The sequence below is a fragment of the Cetorhinus maximus genome, chromosome 11 (genome assembly GCF_964194155.1).
Source record: "Cetorhinus maximus chromosome 11, sCetMax3.hap1.1, whole genome shotgun sequence".
Lineage (NCBI taxonomy): Eukaryota > Metazoa > Chordata > Chondrichthyes > Lamniformes > Cetorhinidae > Cetorhinus > Cetorhinus maximus.
The window spans coordinates 6337533-6365363 of NC_135889.1; the positions used below are offsets into that span (position 1 = coordinate 6337533).

General features: G+C 51.5%; 1 protein-coding gene across 1 annotated transcript in view; it reads left to right on the top strand.

Moving 5' to 3' along the window:
- Positions 1–27831, top strand: part of als2b (alsin Rho guanine nucleotide exchange factor ALS2 b) — a 116282-nt gene that overhangs the window by 79611 nt on the left and 8840 nt on the right. The window contains exons 21-32 of the mRNA XM_078551425.1: positions 2518–2631; positions 6680–6791; positions 8748–8825; positions 10744–10877; positions 14291–14455; positions 18677–18794; positions 20105–20262; positions 20376–20474; positions 21079–21258; positions 22671–22716; positions 24359–24420; positions 26198–26347. Coding sequence (XP_078407551.1) covers positions 2518–2631; positions 6680–6791; positions 8748–8825; positions 10744–10877; positions 14291–14455; positions 18677–18794; positions 20105–20262; positions 20376–20474; positions 21079–21258; positions 22671–22716; positions 24359–24420; positions 26198–26347 — 1416 coding nt within the window. The remainder of the gene's footprint in view (positions 1–2517; positions 2632–6679; positions 6792–8747; positions 8826–10743; positions 10878–14290; positions 14456–18676; positions 18795–20104; positions 20263–20375; positions 20475–21078; positions 21259–22670; positions 22717–24358; positions 24421–26197; positions 26348–27831) is intronic.

A 27831-nucleotide genomic window follows, 5' to 3' on the forward strand; every position in this document is an offset into this window, starting at 1 on the left:
ACCCCGGTCAGGCATCCCGCTGGCTGCCGTCGGGGTTTTGGGCCCCACTGGGGGCAATTTCCCTCCGGATTCCCCGGGGAGGGGCAGATGTCCCGCGCCCCCCCCAGAGCTGCCAGCCAATTGGAGGCCGGGGGGCGGTGGTCACTGCCGCAGCTAAGAGTGAGGCCTCGTGGAAGGGTTGCCACTGGAGCCCCCCTCCCCAGACCAAGGTGAGTTGGGTGGGATCGCCCACAGCGAATCAGGGAGGTTGGGAGGGGAGAGGGTCATTGTCAAAGACGGTGGGTGGCTTCCTCTGCCACCTTGCTGTTGGCGGGTCCCTCCATTGGAATCCCCCTCCCCAAACCAGACCACAGGCGCATACACCCGGGTTTGCCTGGTGGTTTGCCAATGTGGCATGGTCCCCGCCTGCCCACAGCTGGTACAATACCAACAGGGTGGTTTGATGAGACTCTTAAGGACTCTCAATTGGCCTCTGGGAAAGAAGGCCACCGGTGAGCCTTCTCGTCCCAGACTGGATCGGGGCAGGGTGAGCTGCAAAGGCACCAGGGCCCCCACTCTGCATTTTCCTAACCTCTTCTAAGGCTCAGGGGGTGCATTAAATTCCGCCCAGTATCTCTGACAGTGCAGCACTCCCTCAGTACTGTGCTGAAGCATCAGATATGAATGTGTGGTCAAGTGTTAGGAGTGGGGCTTTAATCCTTAACATTCTGACTGAGGTGAGAGCAAAACAGATTGATTCAAGGCTAGAGATACATATTTATGAGGAGCACGTGATCAGAGAGAGTGTATACGCTGCACTGGGCATCTGCGTCATATTGTTTATTCACTCTGTCAGTGCAATGACTTTTTTTTGGACCAATACTCCGCATTGGAAACAATTCAGAGAAGATTCGCTCAACTGACTCCTGGGATGAAGGGATTATCTTGTGAGGAAAGGTTGAGCAGGTTGGGCCTGTATCCATTGGAGTTCAGAAGAATGACAGGTGATCTTATTGAAACATGTAATATCCTGAGGGGCCTTGACACATGGATGTTGAGAGGATGTTTCCCATGGTGGGGAAATCTAGAACTAGGGGAAAATAATGGGTTTTCAATGTAAGACTGAGAATGAGAGGAATTTTTTTCTCTCTCTCTGAGGGAGGTTAGTCTGTGAAATTCTCTTCCAGAGAGCAGTACTGCCTGGATCATTGAACCAATTCAAGGCTGAGTTAGTGAGGTTCTTGACTGACATGGAAGTCGAGGGTTATGGGGGTTGAGGGAGGCGGGTTGGAGGGAGGAGGGTAGGGGGTAGTGCAGCGGCCAGGTAGGTGGAGTTGAGGCCAGAATCGGATCACTCGTGACCTTATAGAATGGCAGAGCAGGCTTGAGGGGCCAAATGGCCTACTCCTCCTAATCCTCATCGTCTTGTATGCAATGCCCCCCCAAGCTGTATTAAAATCATCAGTTCCACCAGCTTTTGAGAATCGTGCAGACGTCCACTGCGTAGAATGCACACGGATCTAATCGTGCGTAGTTCATTGGCAAATATCCAATCCCTCCATGTGACCAGGAGCAGTGAATGGGGATATGAATTGGTTCTATTAAACCCATTCCTCAACAAATCGGCGCCCCCCCACTCCAGGTTAGTCAGACTGGTGAGCAACAAACTCCCAGAGATGAACATTCTGATTCATCTGTAATTCTGTTTTCTGCCACTCCCCCCGCACCCACCCTAAAAGTTGTCTATTGAACTCTGCAGCCAGTCAAACATCAGAGCTTGCTGACCATTCGCTTCCCACGCCACCCACTCCCCTCATTCCTAGCGGGACAGATATTGTCCCAAGAGTCTGCCTACCCCTCATTTGATTCATCTCCTAACCGCAGGTTTCCTGTGCATCATCGGTGTGCTCACGTGGACTCTGCTCCCTTTGTCTGCTCTCCCTCGCTCTCACCTGTCATGCTCCCACCTGCCCTCTCGGTCTCTGCCCTTGCCCTTTCCACATTTCTGGCATTTGCTTCCACCGTGGGCTCTCTGGGTGTCAGTAACGGATTCAATCCCTTTGAGGGGAAAAGCTCCCGGTGCTTGAAGGGTGGTAAGAGAGTTCCTGCGCCCAGCGGGGAAAGCTGCAGGCTAGCTGTAAAAGTTAGGCCGTGTTGGCCGGAGGGCCTCGTTTGACCTCTGACCTGTGCTGCAGGTCAGGAGGAGAGCCTTGGCCAGGTCCTCCAGTCCCCGTTCGCTGTGGGCCCTCCTGCGTCGGCTGTGGTGGACTCGCCCGCGATGCTCCTCACAGTGGAATAGCTTTCCTGTGACCTGTTTCCTGGGCTCTCGAGCAAGGATCGTCACTTGGGCAAAGTACTTGGTGGTTGCAGGAGGAGGTTCTGGGCAGCTGGTGCCTGTGGGACTGTACCCCCACCCCCAAAGAGAGGGTCAAGACAGGAAGTGAGGGAACTGCACGGAGAGGGTGGGGTGGTGAGCGGAATCCACTCTGTGTTTTTACTTTCTCTCCTCTTTTTCTGACTGTTCTTGTCCCCTTGCAGGACGCCTGCCGTCATACGTCCTCCCCCCGCCAGGAGGGTGGGATGGTCCTGGCCGTGGACGCCCCAGGCGCCATCATCAGCGCACCTCATTGACCAGCCAGCGGGAGGCACAGGGTGAGCCCAGGCAATGTCCGTTTTTTGCCCTTCTCCTCCTCCTCCCTGGCCCATGCATGGAACACCTCACCCCTGCATGGCATCCTGTCCCAACAGCCTGACCGGCTGGAAGGTAACCCAAACAAAAACCTGCCCGAGTGCGGCCCAACACAAGATTGAGCATAACCAGCGACTGGGACTGTTAACTCGCTACAGAGGAACCGAGTGTGTGATTTGACCGACAGGCAATCTCGACATGTCGCATCGTTTTGAGGCAGATCTTGGTGTTAATAAATCTGTTGCCAGATTTTTCACGTACCCACTGCAGGTTTGTTTCCCGACCATTTTCAATCCATACCCACAGTCTGTGCCACCCATCAACCCACCACCTCCTCCCCCCACCCCCCACCCACCCCCTTCCCTGTTGCCTGGTTACAATGCAGCCCCGGCCGCCATTTTGCCAGAGTGGCCTCCTTGTCGTGAACCGCGACAGTGAGTGTGAATTGCTTATTCAACCATTGGGAGCGTGTCCGCCTTGTCCCATGGATTAGCGTCAGAAACCTTGGCTAGTTTTCCCCTCTCTTAACTTGAGGGCAATGGGCCAACTCTCAGTTCTCCAAATGGTGCCTGATTGAGGTCAACTGTCTTGTTGCAGACCCCCCTGGGATCTTGCTCTCCCGTCTTGCCCAGCTCCTCGCTGCCTGAGCAAGCTCTGCCTGCAGAGCCTTTGCGCCTGGTTGTGTAAGTTGTGAGTTTTTTTGTGGCTTTTGGATTCGTTGGTTGAGGTCTCGGTGCTTCCTGTCTGACTCTGCATCACGGAAAGGCGCACATTGTCTCAGAATCACCCAGCCTATTCACACTGGCCATTCAACAAGTCTATAACTGTCTGCAGCTAAATACCAAGCACCTGTGATTCCCTCCCCAAAAATATCCCAGCCTCAGAGGCTGATGCGGCTTGATATTCGCAGACCAGTGACGTAAAGTGGTGCTCCTGTAATCCGTGCTTTGAATCACTTTGCCATCTAGAAAGCAGCAACCAGTTGGGGTTAATTATGACTGTTCCCTGACACTGGGATGGCCAGGAGCGAGGGAGCAGGGTATTCCTTTACCCGCTGATCAGTGATTTTGATGTCACTAGTTTTGGACAGGAGCCTCATGTATGGTTCAGGACCCCGAGCATTGATTAATGAGACCCCTGCTTGTGACCCGTGACCGGGAGTGTCACTCGCCGCTGTCACCTCAGCCAATAACATGCCGAGGCCAAGGAGGGAACGCATCCCGGGTCTCCCGTCTCCCCAGCCGCGGGACCCTCATCACGTCCCACTCCCGGACTCACCTTGGTGCTGAACGTGCGACCCTCTGGTCTGCCCAGTCTTCGCCTTCCTGTACCCCAGTGAGGGTCAGCACCTTCAGGAGAGGAAGATATTATTCTGTGTTAGGGGGCAGAATCTGCAGCACCTTATTTTTAGCCACTTATCCCGCACAGAAAAGACCGACCTTTCTGCTCTGCCTGTGCATCTCGTTGGACGCTGTCAGGGTACACGTGGAAAGGAGGCTGGTCTTGGAGCAGGAATATTGTAGGATGTTACCCTGGTTTTGAATCTTCAGCTGGATTAGGGACCTGCTGGGTTCTGCCTAGTTCTGTAACACCATCCAGGATGAATGATGTGACGAATCAACAAAACTGACCTGTTGTGCTTGAACCACTCCGGCTGCCTTGTCTCTTTCCCCATAATCTCTCCCTCCATGGAATCTTCCTCACGGGGTCCCAACACTATCTGTCCCAGAGTAACCAATGCATCTCTTGCAATGGCCTCTTCCCCGCCCCCCACCCCCTGCCCGACGCAGTCACTTCTAGCGTCTTCCAAGAGAAAGGAAGGAAGATTTGAATTTCAGTAGCGCCTTTCACTTCCACGGAGCGTCCAAATTGCTTGGTAGCACAGAACTTGAATATGGCTGAAGCAAGAGACATGTTGTCGAAGCTTTTCATCTTGCACTCATCAGGACAAATGCAAGAATACCAAATTTCAAACAATCTCAGCAATTTATACTACAGGAGAAAAGGGTGCTGTTTGGATGGCAAGGCCACTCTAATTAGTCGAGGCGTTGCCATGCGGAAAGCAACGGAGAACTATAGGCTCCCCAAGCTCCCCAGTAATTCAAAAAAAAGGTGCAAGGCTTGGACATATTCCTTTTGTTTGCAGTGAACAGGTCCCTGCGAATGAATGTATGTTGCTTCCAGCATGAGCCACTTTGAGCTCAAATGATAGGCAACATGTCCCTCTTTCCAGCAATACCTTTGAAATGGAATCACTGTTGTAATATAGGAAGTGCAGCAACCAATTTATGTACAACTAGCTCCCACAGAGGGCTCACGCACAGAGGAAGGGGTGAACATCAACCCCAGAGCGAAGACTTTAAGACGGGCTTTTGGGTGAGAGTGGGAGCTTACAGGTAAGTTGTGTTTGTATCAAACTGAATTAACTCCGCACTCCAGTTATTAGAGAACTGCAAGTCAGTTGACAGTGGTTGTGAGTAGGCATTCATTATCGTGTAGCTGGGGGCTGACTGGGCAGTGATAAGTGGGAGGTATATATTGGGGGTGGGGGGGCGGGGTATGTCCGCGAGAGCACAGAGTGTGCGTGGTTTAAAGCAGCGAATTGCAAATGGCATTGGAAACCTTAAAATGGGGAAATGGCGAGAGTGGGAATTAGGTGCGGGAGGGAAGCAGGTGCTAAGTAAGTTAAAACCAGGGACTGCAGTAAAACGGAAAGAGGAAGGGAGAGTGGAGCGTGCTAAGTAAAGAAGGTTAATTTCAGTACAGCTGAGACCTGTCGCTTGCACATCCTGTCCCGTGTGGGAATGCTCTGTCTGCCCTGGCAACCCCATGCAGGAAATGCCCCCAGCAGCTTGAGCTCAGGGTTGTCTGAACTTGAGGAGCAGCTGATGATGTTGTAAAGGCATGTGGGAGACTCAGTTTCTCGGATCACACTTTTTTTCCAGGAGGTTTTCACCCTCCAGTCAGAGTTTAGGAGGTTTAGCGAGCGAGTGGACACCTCGAAGCCAAGACTGTGACACTCGCCGAGCCGATTGTTGAGTGCTGAATAAAGGTGAGAGTATCGACACCTCGGGGAGTGTAGCATAATCCTCAACCACGGCACGGTGGACCAATTGACAGCGCAGGGGGGCAGTGGGGGCCAGTGGGTAGGTGGGCACGCAGCAAAGAATAGAAATGTAGTCATCCCAAGGGCTTCAGTAATTGGGGATGGACAGACATTTCTACAACTGCCTGGTGCCAGGGACTGAAGGGACGCAGGACACCCTGCAAGGAGAGGGAGAACAGCCAGAAGTAGTGGCCCATATTGGAACTAATCACACGAAAAGGACTGAGGTCCTACAGAGAGGTTTCAGCAGCTAGGGAAGAGGCTAGAGAGAGGGTTGTTACCATCTGGAACGCACCACCTGAGTGGAATCAGATTCCATAATAACTGTCAAAAGAAAATTCAACATGGACGTGAAGACCAATTTGCAGAGTTATCTCGTGGTAAGGATGTACTTAAACTCCTGCAATAACATAGATGCATCCATACACTGGCAAGTCAGCATAGTGTCTGATGCCGGCTCTCTCGTGGAAGCGATGTTTGTTTAGCATCACTGGGTTTATTTAGCACGTTGCTGTTGGAGCCCTGTCGGAAGAGCTGCTCAAGGCACTCCCTTTAATTCTGTGCCTGCTTCCCTCCCCCTTTTTTTTGTCTTTCTCCCTGGATTGTGTCCTCCCTCACTCTCTCTTGCTGTCATCTCTCTTCTTCCCTTTGTCTTGTTGGCTTACCGTCTAGATCCATTGGAGGGTCCTTGCCCACAGGTAAACCTACCCATCTTATCCAAATACCGACAGACCTGAACTTTCAACTTTCAAGATTCTACGGTTGTACAGTTCACCTCCTATTTGAACACTCTCTCTTGTTTTTTTTGGAAAGTTGCCGGATTACACCCACCCAATCGTAATCCTGGCTAACAAATGAGCTCAGCGTTTTTCTCGTACAAATACAGCTGTCCCTCCTTGTTTCAGAGGTGAGAAGTACATGGGCACGTGGCTGGATGACGTTCGCCATGGCAACGGAGTTGTGGTCACCCAGTTTGGCCTGTACTACGAGGGTGCCTTCAGCAACAATAAAATGGCGGTGAGTCCTCCTTCCTGTCACTCGGGCAGATGCAGACTCGTGCACTGTGAATGGGCGACCTGTTTCTGCTGGGTCTGGACTCCGCGTTAGCTTCTGGGACTGGCCTTATCTCCTGGGGTGTTTTTTTTTCTTCTCGGCCCAGTACCCGGCAACCTGAAGAAGCTCTCGCTTGTGAATCATTGACCTAAGTGCGGACCACATTTGATACAACATTTAAACCAGGGGTTCCCGAACTGTGGGTCGTGGGAAGAGCAATTGGGGTACAGTCACGTAGCTGATACGTTACTGGACTAATAATCCAGAGGCCTGGAGATACGAGTTCAAATCCCACCAAGGCAGCTGGGAAGTTTAAATTGGGTTAATTTAAAAAGACGTCCGGTGTGAAAAAAAACTAGTATCAGTGATAATGACCGGATTGTCACTAGAAACCCCCTCTGGTTCACTAATGTCCTTTAGGGAAGGAAATCTGCCATCCTTACCTAGCCTGACCCGTATGTGACTCCAAGCCCATGGTAATGCGGTTGACTGTTAAATGTCCTCTCTCTCAAATGGCCAAGCGAGGCAATAATAACTCCTCGCCTTGCCAGCAACACTCGCGCCCTGTGGATGAACTTTCTCTAACAAAAGGATTATCAGTCACAATTTCTCAAATACCTAATAAACTTGGGCCTAGGGGGAGGGTCGCAATCAATAGTAGCAGGGAGGCCTTTCTTTATATAAAAAAAATAGTAATGATAATTCTGGTTCCGCTAGGTTAGTGGAATGGGCAGACATGTGGCAGATATAGGTTAATGTAGCGGGGGTGGTGGTGTGGTGCGCAAGGTGATACGTTTTGGGAAAATAAACAAGGAACGGAAGGGAGCACTCAAAATGGAGAGTCACTAAAGGACCTGGGGGAAGTTCAAATATATAATTCCCTAGAAGTGTGGATAAAGCCATGGGAAAGGCTCGGAGCGTTTTGGAGATAAGGCACAAGAGTAAAGTGGTAATGACAGCTTATACAAAACAGAACACATGGTGTAGATCCGGGGGAATTGAACCTGTGGTTTTGAGGAGAGGTGAGATTCAGGGACCACTGAGGAGAATGTGGGTGGGGGTGGGGGGGGTGATTTAACAGAGTTTTTAAAGTTGTGAAGATTTTTGATAAAGTGGATATGGGAAGATTGTTCCCTCTGTCTGGGGAGTCAGTCTAACATGGTGGCCAAGCGGGATTAGCAGAAATTTCTTTCCACAGGGATGTCGGAGTGTGGATACTGTGCCCCAGGGGTTGATCAGAGTCATAGAAAATTTATTGCACAGAAGGAGGCCATTTGGCCCATTGTGTCTCTGCTGGCTCATTGAAAGAATACTCATGATTAGTGCCACTTTTTGTTCGTATCCCTGTGTAAGTTCCTCATCCTCGAGTCTACCTCCAACTCGATTTTTTTTTTTGTTGTTTGTAATTATTTATGGAATCCCCTTCCACCACCTCTTTAGGGGAAACATTCCAGATCCCAAGCAGGTCGAGGACCCGTCTGCTGTAAGTCCCACTTGCTGGGTGGAGACATCCTCAGGCCCGCCATCAAGCTCACCACCACCTTAGCAAGGGCAAGTAGGGATGGGCAATAAATGCTGCCCTAGCCAGTGATGCCCACATCCCGTAAACGAATGAAAGAAAAATCCAAGAACTGTGCGGCGGAAGCAAATTCTCATCTCCCCTCCGGAGATTCTGGGATTCACCCTTTAAAGTTGATGTTGACCAAAACTGTAGTTGTTAGGAGGTACATGCATGTAATGTGCAGCTCTTAAAATCAATGTAAAAGTGTGTGAAGGTTGGCTTCTGGGGTAAAATGGGGCCTGTGGTGGAGGGAGCCCCACCCTGTGAGGGGAAGGTGGGGTGGGTGGGGCCTTTGGTGGAGGGAGATTCACCCCCTGCTTGTTCTGACCAATAATCAAACGCCTACTTCACTTGTCCAGGGCTATGGTATCCTGCTGTCCGAGGATGACACCAGCTACGAAGGAGAGTTCTCCGATGACTGGATCTTAAATGGAAAGGTAAAGCCATGGGATTGTAGGTGCAGATGTGAAACGGACAATGTTTAAATAAGGTTATAGACTGAACTGCATGGGGATAAAATCCCAGTCCAATTATTCTCGTGTCTAGGAGATTGATCAGGCTATAGAAGACAGAGGAAGGATAAGTGGGGGTAAGTACTTCAGTTGGAAGGATGCGACTCATGATGTCGCACAAGGATCTGTGCTGGGGCCTCAACTATTCACTATATTAACGACTTTAATAGCGATGGGCATGGATCCAAGTTTGCTGCTGGCAAAGATGGGTGGCAGAGTAAGCAGGGAGCATAAAATTACAAGGAGCCATCGATGGATTAAGATTGCTGAGGTTGGCCATCTTGAAGTTGATGTCGTGAAAGTCTAGATAAATCAGTCCTTCGAAAATTCAGACCCTAACAGCGGAGTCCAGACTTGGTACAAAACTTGGGCACGGATTTCAACACAACGAATCTACATTGGACCAAAAATAGGATCGATTTGAGTGTTTTTTTTTTAAATGCTGAAAAGCTGAAAACAGTGGAGGCCCAAGGAGAGAGGGGCCTGTGTACACAATACACTAAAATGTAGTGTGGTCAGGTACAAAAACATAACCAGAAGGGCTAATGTTAGTATTTATACCTAGACAGCTGGAATTGTAAAGAGGAAGCTTTACTACAGCTATACAAAACCCGGGTTAGACCACATCCAGCATAATTGTGTACAGTTCTCGGGACCACACCTTAGAATTGATATATTGTCCTTGCGAAGAGTGCACAGATTCACCAGAATGTCACCAAGACTCCAGTGGTGAGATCCTGAGGAGACATGACATAAACCCCAGGTGTGTATCGCCTGGGATATAGAAGGTTAGGGGCTGATTTGATGGAGGTTTTTTTAGAATTTTGAAAGGAATTGATCAAATAGATGGGGAGAAACTTTTTCTACTGGTGGGGGTGTCTGGGACACGGGGACATGACCTCAAAATGAGAGCCAGGTCACTGAGGAGGGAGAAGTTGCTTCACACACGCTGAGTGGAAGTGTAGAGCGCTCTCCCACCAGCAGAGTCGGCACTTAACTCAACTGATGATTTTAAATCTGAGGTTGATGGGTTTTTACTGGCCGAGGCTGTTAAGGGACGTGGAGCCAAGGTGGACGCGTGGATAATGTCTCGAGAAAGATCAACTGTGTCCTCATTGAATGAGGGAACAGGTACAAGGGGCTGAATGGCCTCCTTCCCCAGTACTGATCTGGTGATACTGTGTGGCCCTGTGTGTCGGGGTACTGGGTTTTGGTTTTTGTTTTGAGTTGAGCTGGTTTCAATTGCGCACTCCTTCTTATGAAATCCGGTCAATAATGTATTAACCGAGACAAATGAGGGGAAGGCTCTGAAAGTTGGCTTGCCATTGGCCCTGCCTGAGAGAGCTTCGAGGCATCCAGCCTCACGCTGCCAGGCTGAGTGGGAAGGGGACAGCAGTACTTGCATTTCTATAGTGCCTTTCACAACCTGGGGACATCCCAAAGCACTCTGCGGCCAGTGAAGTCGTTGTAATGAAGGTGAATGTGACAGCCAGTTTACACACAGCAAGCTCCCACAAACAGAAATGCGATAATGACCCGGTAATCTGTTTGGGGTGATGTTTTGATTGAGGGATTCCAGACGGGCCTGTTCCCAGTGCTGCTGTGATATTGGTGTTTAAGTTCTAAGTTTGAAACCCAAGATGTGTTGGCATCAGTAACTTGAGATGCATGAATGCTAATGGGGATGTGAATGGAGACCTTATCTGGGCTCTGAGACCCTTCTGCTCTGACCTAGGAAGACATGAATTTTGGACCTGCCGGGTTAGATGCTGTGCTTTATAATGTGGAAATGCCTGATTTCTTTGCGAATAAGTGTGACTTATCCAGGTCTCTGTATCTGCAGGGAGTCCTAACCATGCAAAATGGCGACTACTTTGAGGGAACTTTCAGCGGAGAGTGGGGAGCAGGGATTAAAGTTGCCGGAACATACTTCAAACCTAATTTGTACGAGTCCGACAGGGAGAAATCCCACGTGCTGTAAGTTGGATTGGCTTTAACCGAAACCGTGTCTCGCCCAACCGACAGCTCTGTCCGAACTCGATCTCCCTCTGGTAGAGTTTAACTCCCTTTAACTATTGTAATAATCTTAACTGTTTGAGAAGCGTCAGAGCGGTCCTGTGGTGCCTGGCCAGTTCTCGGAGCGAGCTGTTGTACAGCAAGGAACTTGTTTGTGTGGCTGGTGATTCTGACCGTACTTAAGCACGGCTAAGAATTCTATTGTGTTGCAAAGCTGAATCTTGGTTTTGATCATCTCTTCCATCAGTTTGTCCTCTTCCCATTGGAAGGCACAACTCCTGACTGGGCTAGAGGCGGTGGGTGCATGTACCTCTGGCTGAAGGAACCCTTCTCTGTGTGAGCAGCGAGTGAAGTCGTGACTGGCCGCCTGGGTCACTAAACCAAACCCGGCTCTGCTGTCGCCAACATGCCCCCACTGCCAGCAGTGGGTGATTGACAATGGGCAACCGACTCCAGCGTTCCTCCTTTGGACGTGGGGCACTGAAGCCATTGGATTGTCACTGCTGCTGCCCTGCCAGAGATTCACAGGCTCGGCACAGACCAGCGATTTACACCTGGGATCTTCCTGCTCCGTTTATAACAGCCAGAGGCCTTCAATATAATTGCGTCTCCTCCTGTCTTACAGGACTGTCTTTCTGCAGGGAACAGTTTCTCAAACAGCTCAAGTGCATGAGCTGAGACAGAGAGTGCTGGTCAGGCTATTTGCCCACATGGGGCAGTCACAGCCAAGCCTGACCTTCCTCACTCGTTTTCCAGCAGGGGGAGCCATTGTTAAAATATTCCACTCAATGGGCTGTTGCCATTTGAGATTTTGCATTCACTCTGTGTGTGTGTGTGTGTGTGTGTGTGTGTGTGTGTGTGTCTCGCTCGCTTTCGCGCTCGCTCGCTCTCGCGCTCTCTCTCACGCTCTCTCTCGCGCGCTCTCTCGCGCTCTCGCTCTCTCGCGCTCGCTCGCGCTCTCGCTCTCTCTCGCGCTCTCGCTCTCTCGCGCTCGCTCGCTCTCTCTCGCGCTCGCTCGCTCTCTCTCGCGCTCGCTCGCTCTCTCTCGCGCTCTCGCTCTCTCTCGCGCTCTCGCTCTCTCTCGCGCGCTCTCGCTCTCTCTCGCGCGCTCTCGCTCTCTCCCGCTCTCTCTCGCTCTCTCTCGCTCTCTCTCGCTCTCTCTCGCTCTCTCTCTCGCGCTCTCGCTCTCTCTCGCGCTCTCGCGCTCTCGCTCTCTCTCTCGCGCTCTCGCGCTCTCTCTCGCGCTCTCGCGCGCTCTCGCTCTCTCTCGCGCGCTCTCGCTCTCTCTCGCGCGCTCTCGCTCTCTCTCGCGCGCTCTCGCTCTCTCTCGCGCGCTCTCGCTCTCTCTCGCGCGCTCTCGCTCTCTCTCGCGCGCTCTCGCTCTCTCTCGCGCGCTCTCGCTCTCTCTCGCGCGCTCTCGCTCTCTCTCGCGCGCTCTCGCTCTCGCTCTCTCTCGCTCTCTCGCGCTCTCGCGCTCTCTCGCGCTCTCTCACGCTCGCTCGCTCTCGCGCGCTCTCGCTCGCTCTCGCGCTCTCTCTCTCGCGCTCTCTCTCTCGCGCTCTCTCTCTCGCGCTCTCTCTCGCGCTCTCTCTCGCGCTCTCTCTCTCGCGCTCTCTCTCTCGCGCTCTCTCTCTCGCGCTCTCTCTCTCGCGCTCTCTCTCTCGCGCTCTCTCTCTCGCGCTCTCTCTCTCGCTCTCGCGCTCTCTCTCTCTCTCTCGCGCTCGCGCTCTCTCGCGCTCTCTCTCTCTCGCGCTCTCTCTCTCTCGCGCTCTCTCTCTCTCGCGCTCTCTCTCTCTCGCGCTCTCTCTCTCTCGCGCTCTCTCTCTCTCGCGCTCTCTCTCTCGCTTTCTCGCTCGCGCTCTCTCTCTCTCGCGCTTTCTCGCTCGCGCTTTCTCGCTCTCGCTCTCTCGATGAATTGATTGGCAGATCAATAAACTCCATCCCCCATACAGAGAGCTGATGCAGGGTCGAAGGTCAAGTTTCTTGTGTGTCCTCTTCAGCTAGAAATAAAGGGTGAAAGTTAAATTTATGGCTGTCTGAGAACTATCCCTTTTTCCCCTAAGATTAGAATCTGTCAGGTCAGTGGTACTGATTACTAAAGCATCCTAACAGAGGTAGCATGTTAGGGGTAGTTATGTAATTGTGTTTCAAAGAAAACTATATTCTCTTTAGTCGTGAGCTGCACCTAAAATGTTGGCTTAGAGTGACCCATCTCTCAAGTGTTTCAGGAGATCTCACTGCACCAACACGCACTCGGGTCCTGCTATCGAATGACAAGATGCAACACAACAAAGGGAAACCCCTGATCGTAGGGTCCGCTTGCGCAAGAGACCAAAAAAATGCTGAACTGTAGAGAACGTCCAGGTGCAGCGCCAAACTTTGCCATGGGCATGTACAGTGGGCATGCTGCCACCCTGGTTAGATTAGAGTAATCCACCCAGGCCATGGATTGACCACAGCAGCTGGCTGCTCTGTATGGGCACCACACAAGGCAGTGTGTTTACCAGCCAGTACGGAAAGGTTTGCGGCCTTTGGTCAGTCTTTATCCTGGATATGGCACACAATACGGCCACATAGAGCCTTATACTGTCCACTCAGCCATAGGATGTGTGAGCCCGCTGGACAGTAATACGAGTGCTGCACCATTCCCAGGCCAATGAAGTGCACTAATCCTCTCACCATGACACACTGTCTCTGATTTCACAACACCCAAGGGCCCATGTCGGGGGGAAGAGTTCCTCGTGGCGCAGTGGGTAGTGCCCCTGCCTCTGAGCCAGGAGCTCCGGGTTCGAACCCCACTCCAGGACTTGAAGGTCCGTTCGTAACGCGACCAAACAGGTTGATTGTCGACCTACCAATCCTTCCGACGCGCCTAATGGCAGGGAATAAAAGCGGGAGAGACGCCTGGTCAACCGTGCTTGATGTGGGCTGGTGCCCCTCAAGCTATATGGCCTCTGGCTTCAGGCTAGCGACCTGCATGACAGGTAACAGAAAACAGACGTAAGCATATATACTTTTGTCTGTCTCGCACATCTCTAGACATGGAAAGTCTTCTAAGTTTAAGGGTCCTGGGTCATCAGTGTTACTTGTAGGCCGTAAATTGGGCATTTCACACTCCCTCACCCTATAGTCCTGCACATTTTTCTATTCACACTGAAACACGATTCACAGAGTCTGGATTGAAGGCCGTTTGCATAACTTAATTCTTAAAACTGATGTTTAACGGAGTAATATGAAGACCTGAGGTTTTGTCAACTCCGTTTTGAGGAACTGAAGAGACTGGCGTTTGATTGTTGATCTTTCCTCCTGCCAGTCACACGCTCGGCCCCGGTTCTGGTTATGCTCGTCACCCATGCGTTTTAATATGTTCGCAGGAAGTTGGGCAAACTAGCGGTGCACCCCGATGAGAAATGGAAGGCCGTGTTTGACCAGTGTTGGAGTCAGCTTGGCTGTGAAGCTGCTGGGCGGGGTGATGTCCAGAAGGCCTGGGATAACATTGCAGTTTGTCTCACCACCAGCAGGCGGCAGCACAAGGACAGGTGAGTGTCAGTGGACAGAGGATCAGCATTCCATAGGGATCGTTCCCTCCGGGACACCCTGGTCCACTCCTCCATTACCTCCTACTCCTCAACCCCCACCTACGGCACCTCCCCATGCAAACGCAGAAGATGCAACACCTGCCCCTTCACTTCCCCCCTCCTCACCATCCAAGGGCCCAAACACTCCTTTCAAGTGAAGCAGCATTTCACTTGCATTTCCCCTAACTTAGTCTACTGCATTCGTTGCTCCCAATGCGGTTTCCTCTACATTGGAGAGACCAAACGCAGACTGGGTGACCACTTTGCAGAACACCTTCGGTCTGTCCGCAAGCATTACCCAGACCTCCCTGTTGCTTGCCATTTTAACACACCACCCTGCTCTCATGCCCACATGTCCATCCTTGGCTTGCTGCATTGTTCCAGTGAAGCTCAACGCAAACTGGAGGAACAGCACCTCATCTTCCGACTAGGCACTTTACAGCCTTCCGGACTGAATATTGAGTTCCACAACTTTAGATCTTGAACTCCCTCCCCCATTCCCACCCCCTTTCCGTTTCTTCCCCCTCCCTTTTGTTTTTTCCAATAATTTATATAGATTTTTCTTTTCCCACCTATTTCCATTATTTTTAAATGTATTCCACCCATGGTTTATTTCACCCCACCCCCACTAGAGCTACCTTACTTGTCCTGCTCTCCATTCTTAATTAGCACATTCTTTTAGATAATATCACCACCTTCAACACCTCTTTGTCCTTTTGTCTATGACATCTTTTGGTTATCTCCTCCTATCACTGCTTGCTTCCCCCCCACTTCTTCCCCGCCCCCCCCCCCAGCTCCTTAAACCAGCTTATATTTCAGCCCTTTCCTATTTTTACTTAGTTCTGTTGAAGGGTCATGAGGACTCGAAACGTCAACTTTGCTCTTCTCCGCCGATGCTGCCAGACCTGCTGAGTTTTTCCAGGTATTTCTGTTTTTGTAGAGGATCAGAAGGTCCTGGCTGCTAGACCTGATGGGCACGTGTTACAGCAAGGCTGGCATTCGGAACCAGAGCAGGAACCTTGCCCTGTCAGTGAGCCCTGCGGTTCCTGAAGCTGTTTGTCTAGAAATGTTTTGCAACAGTCAATGCCTGTCTCTCTCCCCACCACCCCCACCCTTCTCCAGAGCCCAGTCCTATGCTTTCCATGTTGCTTAATGTTGCAAAGCCCCTTGTATCATTGCTCCATTCCGTTCTACGTCTTCAGTCCGTTGCACTCTTAACTACATCAGAAAATTGTAGGCTCATAGCCCACTACAGAGACCTGAGCACATCATCCAGGCTGACACATCAGTGCAGCACTAAAGGATTTTTTTTTACATGGGGCATTCGCAGAATGGTTACAGCACAGGAAGAGGCCGTTCAGCCTGTCGTGTCTGTGCTGGCTCTCCAAATGAGCCATTCGCCGAGCGTCCTTCTCCTGCCTTCTGCCCATAACCCTGCTCGTTCTTCCCTTTCGGATAATAATCCAACTCCCTCTTGGAAAGGCGTGATTGTACCAGCCTCCGCCCACACTCTCTCTCTCTCAGGCAGCACATTCCAGACCCAAACCACTCGCTGCGTGAAAAGGTTTCCCCTCCCGTCTCCGTTGCTGCTTTTTCGTTTTCAGTTATTTTTAACCTGTGCCCCCACCCCCTCATTCTCAACCCTTCCACCAAAGGGGGAGGTTTTTCCCTAGATTCTGTGTCCAGACCCCTTGTGGTTTTGAAGTAATCTCCTCTCGACTTCTCTGTAAGGAAAACAGCCCCAAAACGTTAAACATTACAACAGTGACTACACGGGGACAGTAATTCAGCGGCTGTAAAGTGCCTTGAGGTCATCAAGGATGATATATAAATGCAAGTTTGTTCATTTACTACTGCGTTGGGCAAGGTTTATCCCCTCCACCCAGCCTCTCCGTTTTCTAAGCCCCAATTGCCCACCGGGGTCTCCCGGTTGCCCTCAAACTCTGCTCCTCCAGATTTACACGCCCCGTGCTGCCTGTTCAGACTCTGACACTGCCAGCCACCTTCACTCCCATCCCCAGTCGGTTTATCTGACATAACTTTCCTGCGCAGCTCGGAATGCTGCCATGCTCGATCCCTGATCTATCCCGAATTGACAGATGTCATGGCAAGATGCTGTAGGTACAGGAAGCAGGTGTTAACCTGACAGTGTACCAGCATCTTCAGGTGCAAGAAAGGAGAGGGATGAGTTTGACCCAAGAGCAACGGCCGCCCCTTTCTTTGTCTCTTGGTGAAGATGCAAAAGAGCATCATCTGACGCCTGGCCCTAAACCGGGCTCTATTTGTGTGTGTTTTGTTGTTCCGTGGGATGGGGGTGTCACTGGCAAAGCCGACATCTGTTGCCCATCCCTAATTGCCCTTGAACTGTGTGTCTCGCTCGGCCATTTCACAGGGCAGTTAAGAGTCAACCACATCGCTGTGGGTCTGGAGTCACATGGAGGCCAGACCGGGTAAGGACAGCAGATTTCCTTCCCTAATAAGTGAACCAGATGGGTTTTTACAAATACCGAGGATAGTTGCCATGGTCACCATTACTGAGAGCTTTATATTCCAGATTTATTAATCGAATTTAAATTCCACTAACTACAGTACTGGATTTGAACCCACGTCCCCAGAGCATTAGCCTGGGCCTCTGGATTACTGGCTATTACTAGAATACTATAGTACTACATATACTACACCATCTCCCCATGTGCTTTTGTTTCCTTTCTTTCTTCTCTCTTTTTCCTTTTCCTTTCTTGTTTTCTTTCTCTCTCTATCTTCCTCTTTCTCACTCTCAGCCTCTCTCTATCTATCTATCTATCTTCTTCTTTCTCACTCTCAGCCTCTCTATCTCCCTTTTTCTCGCTCTCAGCCTCTCTCTATCTTCCTCTTTCTCGCTCTCTGCCTCTCTCTCTCTATCTTCCTCTTTCTCACTCAGCCTCTCTCTCTCTATCTATCTTCTTCTTTCTCACTCTCAGCCTCTCTATCTCCCTTTTTCTTGCACTCAGCCTCTCTCTATCTTCCTCTTTCTCACTCTCTGCCTCTCTCTCTCTATCTCCCTGTTTCTCGCTCTCAGCCTCTCTCTATCTCCCTCTTTCTCGCTCTCAGCCTCTCTCTATCTCCCTCTTTCTCGCTCTCAGCCTCTCTCTATCTCCCTCTTTCTCGCTCTCAGCCTCTCTCTATCTCCCTCTTTCTCGCTCTCTGCCTCTCATTCTCACACTCATGTTTTCTTTCTCGCTCACATTTCCTGCATTTTAACGGTGACTATACCTCTGATGTATTTCACGGTTTGTAAAGCCTGTTGGGATGTTCCAAGCTCACGATGTCTTCCATAAAAATCCAAGCCCCTTCCTCCAGTAGCCTAGTCATTCTGGCCTGGATTTAAAAACCCAAAAGCCGTGAGTCCCAACCCTTACACTGCAGAATTTAATCGATCTGTTAATCTAGTAAAGTTGAGGGCAAACAAAATTGGCTGTGGAAGCTGCTGGATTGTTATAAAAACCCAACTGGTTCACTAATCTCTCTCGGGGAAGGGAACTGCCCATCCTGAGATGGTCCGGCCTACATGTGGCCCCGTTCCAGGTTAACCAACGCCTCGATTTTAAAACTCTCATGTATTATTTCCAAATCCCTCCTTATCACCACCCACCCCCCCACCACCCAACCTCTCCATCCCTGTAACCTCCCCCAGCCCCAGAACCCTCAAGATTTCTGCCCCCCGCCCCCACCCCCAATCCTGGCAGCTTGAGAATCCCCGATTTCCATTGCTCTAGCATTTGGCGGCCGTGCCTTCAGCTGCCTGGGCCCTAAGCTCTGGAATTTCCTCCCTCAATCTCTCCATTGAGACGCCCCTTAAAACTTACCTCCGCGCCCAAGCTTTTCACCATCGGCCCTGATACCTCCCCTCAAAGCTCAGTGTCCAATTTTGCTTTGTAACGCTTCTGTGAAGCACCCCTTGGGATGTTGTCTTAAATTAAAGGCGCTATATAAATGCAAGCTATTGCTGTTCCACAGTCTGTGATTGGCTCTTGATGCCCACAAGGCAACCAGGGATTGGCATTGAATGCAAGTGCCGCCCACACCTCGGACAACATTTTTTCCAAATGCCAACCTCCGACTGGACCTTTTTTCTACACATCTGAGCAACGGGGAGATTTTCAAAGGCCTGTTTGTCGTTTTATTTTATTTTTGTCCCCTCAGCCCTGATTTCAGGAGTCGATCTCACGCACAGACGTTGGAGAGTTTGGAAGTCATCCCTCAGATCGTTGGCCCCATCACCTTGGATAAGTACGAGACCATCAGGAGATATTTAATGAAGGTACTGAAGCTGAGCCATCCCGTGTTGACATGAGGCCATTCTGGGGCTGTCGTCTAAGCAAAGGATGTGCGCAGAATAATGGGCTGGAGGCAGGTTTAAAGGCCCTGTGCACGTTTCTCTGAAATGCCCTTGGTAAATGGTGAAACTTTTTCACCCGGAGGGTGGTGACGGTCTGGAATGTGCTGCCTGGGAGGGTGGTGGAGGCGGGTTGCCTCACATCCTGGATGAGCACTTGGCACGTCATAACATTCAAGGCTATGGGCCAAGTGCTGGTAAACGGGATTAGGTAGGTAGGTCAGGTGTTTCTCACGTGTCGGTGCAGACTCGATGGGCCGAAGGGCCTCTTCTGCACTGTGTGGCTCTGTGAAATGGGAGAGAAAAGACTGGGCTCGGCAAAAGTTCAGCCCAGATTGGAATTGAAAGAACTGGGTGAATTAGCAGAGAAGGACACCAAGACCAGGAAGGTGATGGTGGGATCTTTACCGCCTGTGTATGAACAGTTCTCCAAACTTCAGATGGCGCTTGGCCTGTTGCAACAGGCGGCTGTTGCTGGTAGCCCTGTGAGTTGCAGACGCACCTGTCCACCATCCCTTTCCTCCACTGGAGGGCTCAGCATGTTGGGAGTGTGTACACGGCCAATTACCATTGGCTTTCCCCTGTGTGCGTTGCAAGCCAGAGACTAACGCCTGCCCTTTATTCAGATCGTCGTTTGGTAGAACAGAACTTGGGTATTGCTGAAAAAAAGAGACATGCTATTGTAGCTTTTCATCTTGTACGCATCGGGACAGATGCAAGAATGCCAAATTTCAAAGCAAGCAGCAATTTATACTGCAGGAGAAAAGGATGCTGATTGGTTGGCAAGTCGACTCTGATCCAAGAGTTACCATGGAGAGTGCACCAGGGAACTAACGTCCTCCATGCTTTTGTTTAATTCAAAAAGGTGCAATGCCTGGACATGTTCCTTTTGCCTGCAGAGAACAGGTCCCTGCGTTTGAATATATGCAGCTTATAGCAAGTGTAAGTGAGCCACGTAGTGAGCCTGACTGATCAATTGGTTGTTAGTGTAATTCTTTGCACTGTCAGGATTGTTCAGCCAGTGCTGTCCAATCGCGGAATCACATCTAACATTAGACATTGTGCTCTGAGTTTCGCAAGCAGCATGTATTCATACGCAGAGACCTGTCCTCCACAGGCAGGCAAAAGGAGCGTGTCCAGGCATTGCACCCTTGGTTGGAACCTGCGCCGCTTTTCAAAATAAAGCTTACTCTGCTTGCGACTGACCTGTGTCTCTGTTTCCCACCCTTGGGCAGGCATGTGACACCCCTCTACACCCACTGGGGAACCTGCTGGAGACGCTGGTGGCCGTGTACAGAATGACCTACGTGGGAGTGGGTGCAAACCGCCGGTTACTGCAACAGGCCGTCAATGAAATCAAGTCCTACCTAACTCGCATCTTCCAGCTGGTCAGGTGAGGATAACCGTTCTTAACAGTGTCACGGGCTGTTTGATAGCTGTCACCCAGGCCAGCTCAACTGTTAACTCACAACCGTGGGTAAGCGCTGCTCGATTTGATCCTTTCAGATTCCTCTTTCCGGACCTCCCAGACAGCGACAGTCTAATCCCAGGAACACACAGTGTCAAAGAGGGTAGCAATGAAGAAAGGGACCTTGCTGAGCATGGGTAAGTGAACGCCACTCGTTAGTGGGAGTGGGCTGTGCCATTTTTTTAAACCTTGGGTTTTGGCACAGTAGGAATGACCCTGGCTGACAGGGTGACGTTACTGAGACTCCCGGGCGATTTAATGGCGGAGGGCTTGGAGCTGGTCCGTGCTAATGATGGGCACAGGTCACCCTGGGAACCAATACAGAGCTGCCCAACCAAGGGGAAAGTGCGACACCAGCATGGTACGCAGCATGCTGACTGGTGGATGGTTCTCCCGTCATACGCCGTTCTGGGTAATCTTGCCTCCTTTGGCCAGCACTGTGGTGCGGCAGTGCAATATACCTGGGCACCGACTGTGCGTCGGCCTTTTCCCTGACCGAGCAGCTACTTGGTTGGCAGGGGTGGCACCCCTGGCACAGTGCCAAGTGGAGGCTTGGTCCCTCTGTGTCCCCAGGAAGGGAAAAGCGAGTGAGGCATTTGACATCATTTCCCAGCCCACCCTTCAGCGCTCGGTTGCAAAGCAGCGCCTTATAGCAGGGCTGTCAGGCTGTTGGCGGACGGTGGGGTGGTGCTGAGCTGTGTGGACGTGACTAGCGGTTAACCTCACTGTTTGTCCTGGCAGCGTCCCAATGGTTACAAGCTGTGGCCTCCTCCTTCCAATGCTGTTGCCACAGCTCTACCCACCCCTCTTCACGCTCTACGCCCTGGACAATGAGCGGGAGGAAGACGTTTACTGGGAGTGTGTGCTCCGACTCAACAAGCAGCCCGATCTATCCCTACTCAGCTTCCTGGGAGTGCAACAGTGAGTATTGCTTTAAAGGAACCCTGAATGCGTGTTAAAAACAACCCTGGCCTTTAATTCAGTGTGACTAGACTAGGAACGTGTGATTGATGGTGACCAGCAGTTAGGAGTCACTGTGCCAAAGCTGGACCTTCTGTGTGACACCAAATGCCAGTATGTGGGCCCCGCCACATCATCATCGTTGTGTTTTTGAACCCTGATTTAACTCATCGTTTCTCCTTCCGTATTCAAAGTCCCAACGTCAGGGCTTCAACAGTCCTCTTCCTGAGACCAACGCGTGGTGACCTGGCACTGTAACAAACATATCAGTTACTGGATTGAGGAAGTCAGGTTAAAATTGATACCAAACTGTTCAACCCTGGGAGTGTTTGATGGGGACAGTGTAGATGGAGCTTTACTCTCTATCTAACCCCGTGCTGTACCTGCCCTGGGAGTGTTTGATGGGGACAGTGTACAGGGAGCTTTACTCTGTATCTAACCCCGTGCTGTACCTGTCCTGGGAGTGTTTGATGGGGACAGTGTAGAGGGAGCTTTACTCTGTATCTAACCCCGTGCTGTACCTGTCCTGGGAGTGTTTGATGGGGACAGAGTAGAGGGACGCTAATCCCTCTAAACCAGCTCCACTGGACAGGACGTGTCACTCGTACCCCTAACACCAGGCTCCCAAATCAACTGCTCCAATCGGAACTGGGTCACGGCAGGAGACCACCAGGAGGACAGCGGAAACTCTTTAGGGATGCCCTCAAAACATCCCCTGAAGAGGTCAAACATCCCTGTCAACTCATGGGAGACCCTGGGCTGGTGACCGACCAGAATGGAGAAGGTCCACTCGGGGAGGCACCGAGCACATTGAATGACTTCATTGGGAATGTGCGGAGGTGAAGTCAGGGCATTGGAGAGCATGCACCAACCTCCAAAAAAAAAACACCTCCACCTGACCCTTCGAGCACCACCTGTCTCACAGCTGCAGATTGTAAATTGGACTAATCGGCCATCTCAGACCCGGAGTGGAAGCAATTCATCCTCGATCCCAAGGGACTGCCTAAGGAGGGGGTATCTAACCCGCACTGTGCATCCCCCGAAAGTGTTCGGTATATTGTAGAGGGAGCCTTGCTCTGCGTTTACCTTGTCGTGTCTTTACAGGAGTGTGGGAGGGAGCTTTATTTTGCATTTGCCCCATTGTATCCCCGGGAGTTGAGGGGTGTTGTGCTGTCAGGTGGCCTGTGTGTGTGCTGACTGACAGAGCGGCCAGTAATGGCCTGTCTCTTGGATTATCATTGGTTTGCCAGTGCACTGCCTGTATTGTTCCTGTTTATGGTCACGTAGTTCAGGATAGTTTACCTTGCATTGATAATGCTTTATCGCATCTAGTTAGCACTAACCACTCTCCTCCTGATTTTCATTTCTTTCAGGAAGTTTTGGCCAGTCACTGTCTCCATACTTGGCGAGAAGAAGGAGGTACAGAAACAACTTTTCCTCATTTTATTTCCCCCCTGCTCCGCCCCACCAAGCCCCCATTCTCTCTCTCTCACTTCTCTCCTCTCCCTCTCCCCGCCAGTCCTGCTTCCCCCTCCCCCGAGGACGGTGATTGGTACCGAGGCGTACAGTACCTTTCTGAGTGAGCATCCTTCACCTAGGAGCACAGACAGAGAGTGGCAGGCTATCCCACTGCAGGGGGCTTCACAGCCCAGCTGCACCCCCCCCCCTCGTCCTTGGCTACGGAGGTTCACTGTAGCCCGTCACGTTCCCGCGCTGACATCGGCAAACTGAGTGCGGGCAGGAATCGAGCCGGAAACCCCTTGTTGACCTGTTTGGCAGCGTGATTCCCCCTGTGCCTGAATAGCCCACGTACCCACTGGCGTACTCTCCTGAAATGCTACGGCGAGCAGTGACTGTATGGTACTTTCCCCGCCCTCTTTAAAAACTTGGAAGTAAAAAGTTCAACTGAAAATGCAAAGTAAATGCTTAGGTGTCTGGTGGTGGTGAATCCCTTTCTAAAGTCGTCCTTTTTACTGCTGTCTGTGCGCTGTCAGCTGTTGTCAGATTAGATTCTTCCCTTGGAGATGGGTCGGCCCTTCAGCCTGGATCCTGCAGGTAACTTGCTCAATGCCTGATGTTCAATGGCAGCTAAATGGGAAAAGGAGAGAGTGAATTCACGTGGGGCATAAAACTTCAATTCCCTACCGGAAATCTGCACCTGCGGAGCGTTGGAGTGGAGACTTCGCCACAAAACGCTTAACCTTCCAACACGGGGGCCCTCCGGAGAGAGTTGAGCAGCTAGATGTGAGCAACGTGCAGTTTAGGGATATAAGCTCACAGGCTCAGTCCCTGCGAAGTGAGCCTGAGCCCATTCCCTGGCGCCCCTCACCTCTTTCCTTGACCATCTCCAACCCAGTTGCGTCGCTGTCACCCACACCTTCATCCCTAACCCTCGTATGGACCCCCAACAGCCGCCGACCACTTCACCCCAGCCCTGCCTCCTCCATGTCTGCTCTTCCGCACTCCTGCGTGTACCTACTCCGCACGGACTGCAGCAATTCGAGAAGGCGGCTCACCACCACCGACTCGAGGGCAATTAGGGGTGGGCACTAAATGCTGGCCCAGCCAGCGATGCCCACATCCCACGAACAAATGACTAGAAAGAAAGTCTGTTCAAGCAGGACACTGACTCCCCGCTTGTAACATTAGGTGTGGGAAGGTCTACGGCCCTGACCCTTATCCCAGTAACTGAGCGGACAGGTGATGTTAGCTCGGCGGAGTGACCTCCAACCCCATCCCCAACGTCACCAAAAGTCCCGAGCACTGCCTGGAACGTGCCAGGGGCGGAGAGTTACCTGGCAGGACCATGCTGCTTTGGCAATGGTGGGAGGGGGGGGTGGAAAGCTGCCCCATTCTCTAATCCACAGTTCAGCCAGAAATGCTTGCTCTACATCAGATACCCCCACCCCCCTCCCCATGCGTAAAGAACCAGGTAAACACGTGAGCCTCAGCGCTGGCACTCTGCCTGCTGTAGCTGCAGCCGCTCGGAAGCTGGTCTCGCTACAGATTGTGCAGTCTCTCGCCTTCCCCTTTTTAACCATGTCCGATTCATCCTTCCCAGGTACAATCCATCACAAAGGAGGTTTGCTATGCTTCTGCCATCGAAAGTTTACAGCAGATCAGGTAAAGCGACAACGCCAGGGCGCGCTTCTGTGGTCCGAGAAACTCAGTGAGGTTTTCACAAATACTGTCTATAAAAAAGGAGCTGGAGCGATGGGCTTTAAATGGGTTAAATAGCAGTTTACTGTGTCTGAGTGTCCGATTGTCTCACCCGACTTTCCACCTCGCTGGATGAGGTAGCCTTGTGCTAAGTGCCAATAGGGTGGCTAAGTAATCGGTAAACTTTAACTGATGTACCGACACCCACTGCCTGAATCTGAATGAACAAATAAACACATACAGTTAACCCATCTATAGTCAGGAGACCTAGTGTGTCACAATACAGACACTACCTACCCACTTAGAGCCCAGTAATCGTCTGGGAGAGAAGGGGGGGGGAAGGATTAAAAAAAAAACTCAAGGTCAAGTGTGAGAGGAGGAAGGAACTGTGGGAAATTCCCCTCCGTTCCCCCCCCTCTAGGATGGGATGGAAGCCAGGCCGACGATCACCTTGGCACCTTTGCCCTGTAGGATGAGACCAACCTTCCGACCCCCCCCCATTCTTTCCTGGCTCGTTAATCCTCGTGCAGTTCGCACTTTGACCTGGAGCTGGGAAATCCGTGGGGAGCAGCAGGGACAATGGGGGTTGAGGAGGCCCGAGTTAGCTGAGGAGTCAGCACCTAATCTCGATGCAGTCACAGGAGTGAAATTGGGAAGAGGGAAGACCAAGTAGGGAGATCCCAGAAACATGGTTTTTTTCTCTCTCTGTTCTTTCATGGGATGCGGGCATCTCTGGCATGGCCACCGTTTATAGCCCACCCCTAATTGCCCTCGAACTGAGTGGCTTGATAGGCCATTTCAGAGGGCAACTAAGAGTCTGCCATGTTGCTGTGGGTCTGGAGTCACATGTAGGCCAGACCAGGTAAGGACAGCAGATTTCCTTCCCTAAAGGGACATTAGTGAACCAAATGGGTTTTTACAACAATCATGGCCACCATTACTGAGACAAGCTTTATATTCCAGGTTTATTCATTGAATCTAAATTCCACCAGCTGCCAAGGTGGGATTTGAACCCATGTCCCCAGAGCATTAGCCTGGGCCTCTGGATCACTAGTCCAGTGACATTACCACTACGCCACCATCATAAAAGAGCCAACAGTTAAACGGCGAATGTTGGCACTATAGGAAGGAGTCAATGCCCTTAGAGAAAAAATCGGGGAGATTTATTAGAATGGATTGAACGACTTCAGTTACCTGGGGAGACTGGAGAAGCTGGGATTGTTCTCCTTCAAGCAGAGGAGGTTAAGGGGAGATTTAATATGAGCGCTCAAAGGGTTTTGATAAGAGTAAATAAGGAGAATCCGTTCCCATTGGCAGGAGGGTCGGTAACAAGAGGATTTAAGATGATTGGCAAATATTGCAGGGGGTGGGGAGGGGTAAATGAGAGAATATTTTTACACAGTGACTTGTTGCGACCTGGAGTGCGCTGTCTGAACGGGCAATGGAAGCAGATTCAACAGGGACCTTTCAGAAGGGAATTTGATCGGTGGTTGAAGGGGAGAAATTTGCCAGGGTCGCGAGAAAAAGGGCAGGTGGGGGAAGTGAGGCGAATCGGACCGCCCTTTCAGAGAGTCAGCATAGGCCCAATGGGCCGAATGGCATCCCTCCTGCGCTGGGATCCGAGGTCCGGGGAGCTTCCTGGACTGGTTTCTGTCGCAAAACAACGTGGAGTTTCACAACCGGGTGGCTCACTTCACATTGCCGGGGGGGGAACGTAAACCTGCCCTTTCTCCCCCAACAGCACCACCTTCACACCAGCCGACAAGCTGAATGTCATCCAGCAAACCTTTGAGGAGATCACACAGGAGGTCCTGACTATGCTGCAAGAGGACTTCCTCTGGTCCATGGACGATCTCTTCCCCGTCTTCCTGTATGTGGTGCTTCGAGCAAGGTGAGGCTTTTCAATAGCCTGTGTTAAGCAACCTCTTTCGGTGAGACCCTCTATCCCCACACACACACCCCCACCCCGATTACACTCCCCACTGCAGACTGGTCTCGCCTCCCTCAGTAACCAGCTGCATCATTGTTCAGTCGTGGGTTATCTGTTGTTCTGAACATCAAGCCCCCCTCCCCCGGGGAAAACAGCAAATGGAAATTGCAGAACGGTACAATCCCACACACACACTGTCGAACCTGATTACAGCACAAGACTAAGCTTCTGCCAGTGCCTCCCTCTTGTAAAGCGGCCGCCGCTGTGGGGTTCTGGGCCGGAGCAAGAAGTGACTGGGGCTTGTTCTGCTGCTGTCGGGTAGCCGGCCCTACCCCCCAGCTTCGGACGTGCGCAGTGAGTCAGAGGCAGGTCCGCCACTTGCACCAGGACCTCTCCACCAGTGCCACTCGAAGCTTCCTACAGGTCACGAGGGCTGGGAGCAGCACGAGAGGGTCCCTGCGATCGTTGGGCTCGTGCTCGTCTCTTCTCCTTCCCCAGGATGCCAAGTGTCGCAGGCATGGTTCCTCCAGAAGCTGTCCTCTGTCTCTGTCCAGTTCAACCCTCGTGTGCCCGCCATGAATTTTGTTATATTTTTATTCGTTCGTGGGTCGTGGGCGTCGCTGGCTGGGCCAGTATTTATTGCCCATCCCTAGTTGCCCTTGAGAAGGCGGTGGTGAGCTGCCTTCATGAACCGCTGCAGTCCCTGTGGGGTAGGAATAAATGTGGGCAGGAGAGTGGGACATCCCAGCGGTGCTGGATCCTGTTCTCGCTACTTCTGTCATGGGGCCCCATTTTCCCCCATCCATCCAGCAGGCACCCTCCCAGTCCCCCAACCTTCTTGCCCCACACAGTCACTCAGTAGAGATGAGCTGCAGAAAGTCTGCCTGATCCACTCTCTTCCCCCCACCCACCACTCACTCCGGAAGTCACACTTCCTATGAGAAAAAGGAAGACTTTGTATTTCTACAGTGTCACTGGCCGCCTCAGGATATCCCAGAGCATTTTACAGCCAATGGGGTACTTTTGGAGTGAAGTCACTGTTGGAATGTAGGACATGCGGCAAACCAGTGTGTGCACAGCAAGCTCCCACAAGCAGCCCTCTGATAATTACCAGATAATCTGTTTTGTGATGTTGATTAAGGGATAAATATTTGCCAGGACACTGGGGAGATTCCCCTGTCCCCCTTCGAAATACAGACACCGGATCTTTTTTGCATCCACCCAACGAGGCAGATATGGGGCCTTGGTCTAATGCACAACCAGCAGTGCAGCTCTCCCTCAGTGCTGCATTGTGACCTCGGCCTGGATCAGGTGACCAAGCCCGAGATTGGGACTTGAACCCACCGCTTTCTGACTCGGGTGAGTGCGCCCCCCACTGAGCCAAGACTGAAACTTCAGCTGTTTAGTGGCCCCGTCCTGCTCACTCAGTACTCTCCCCCGCCCCC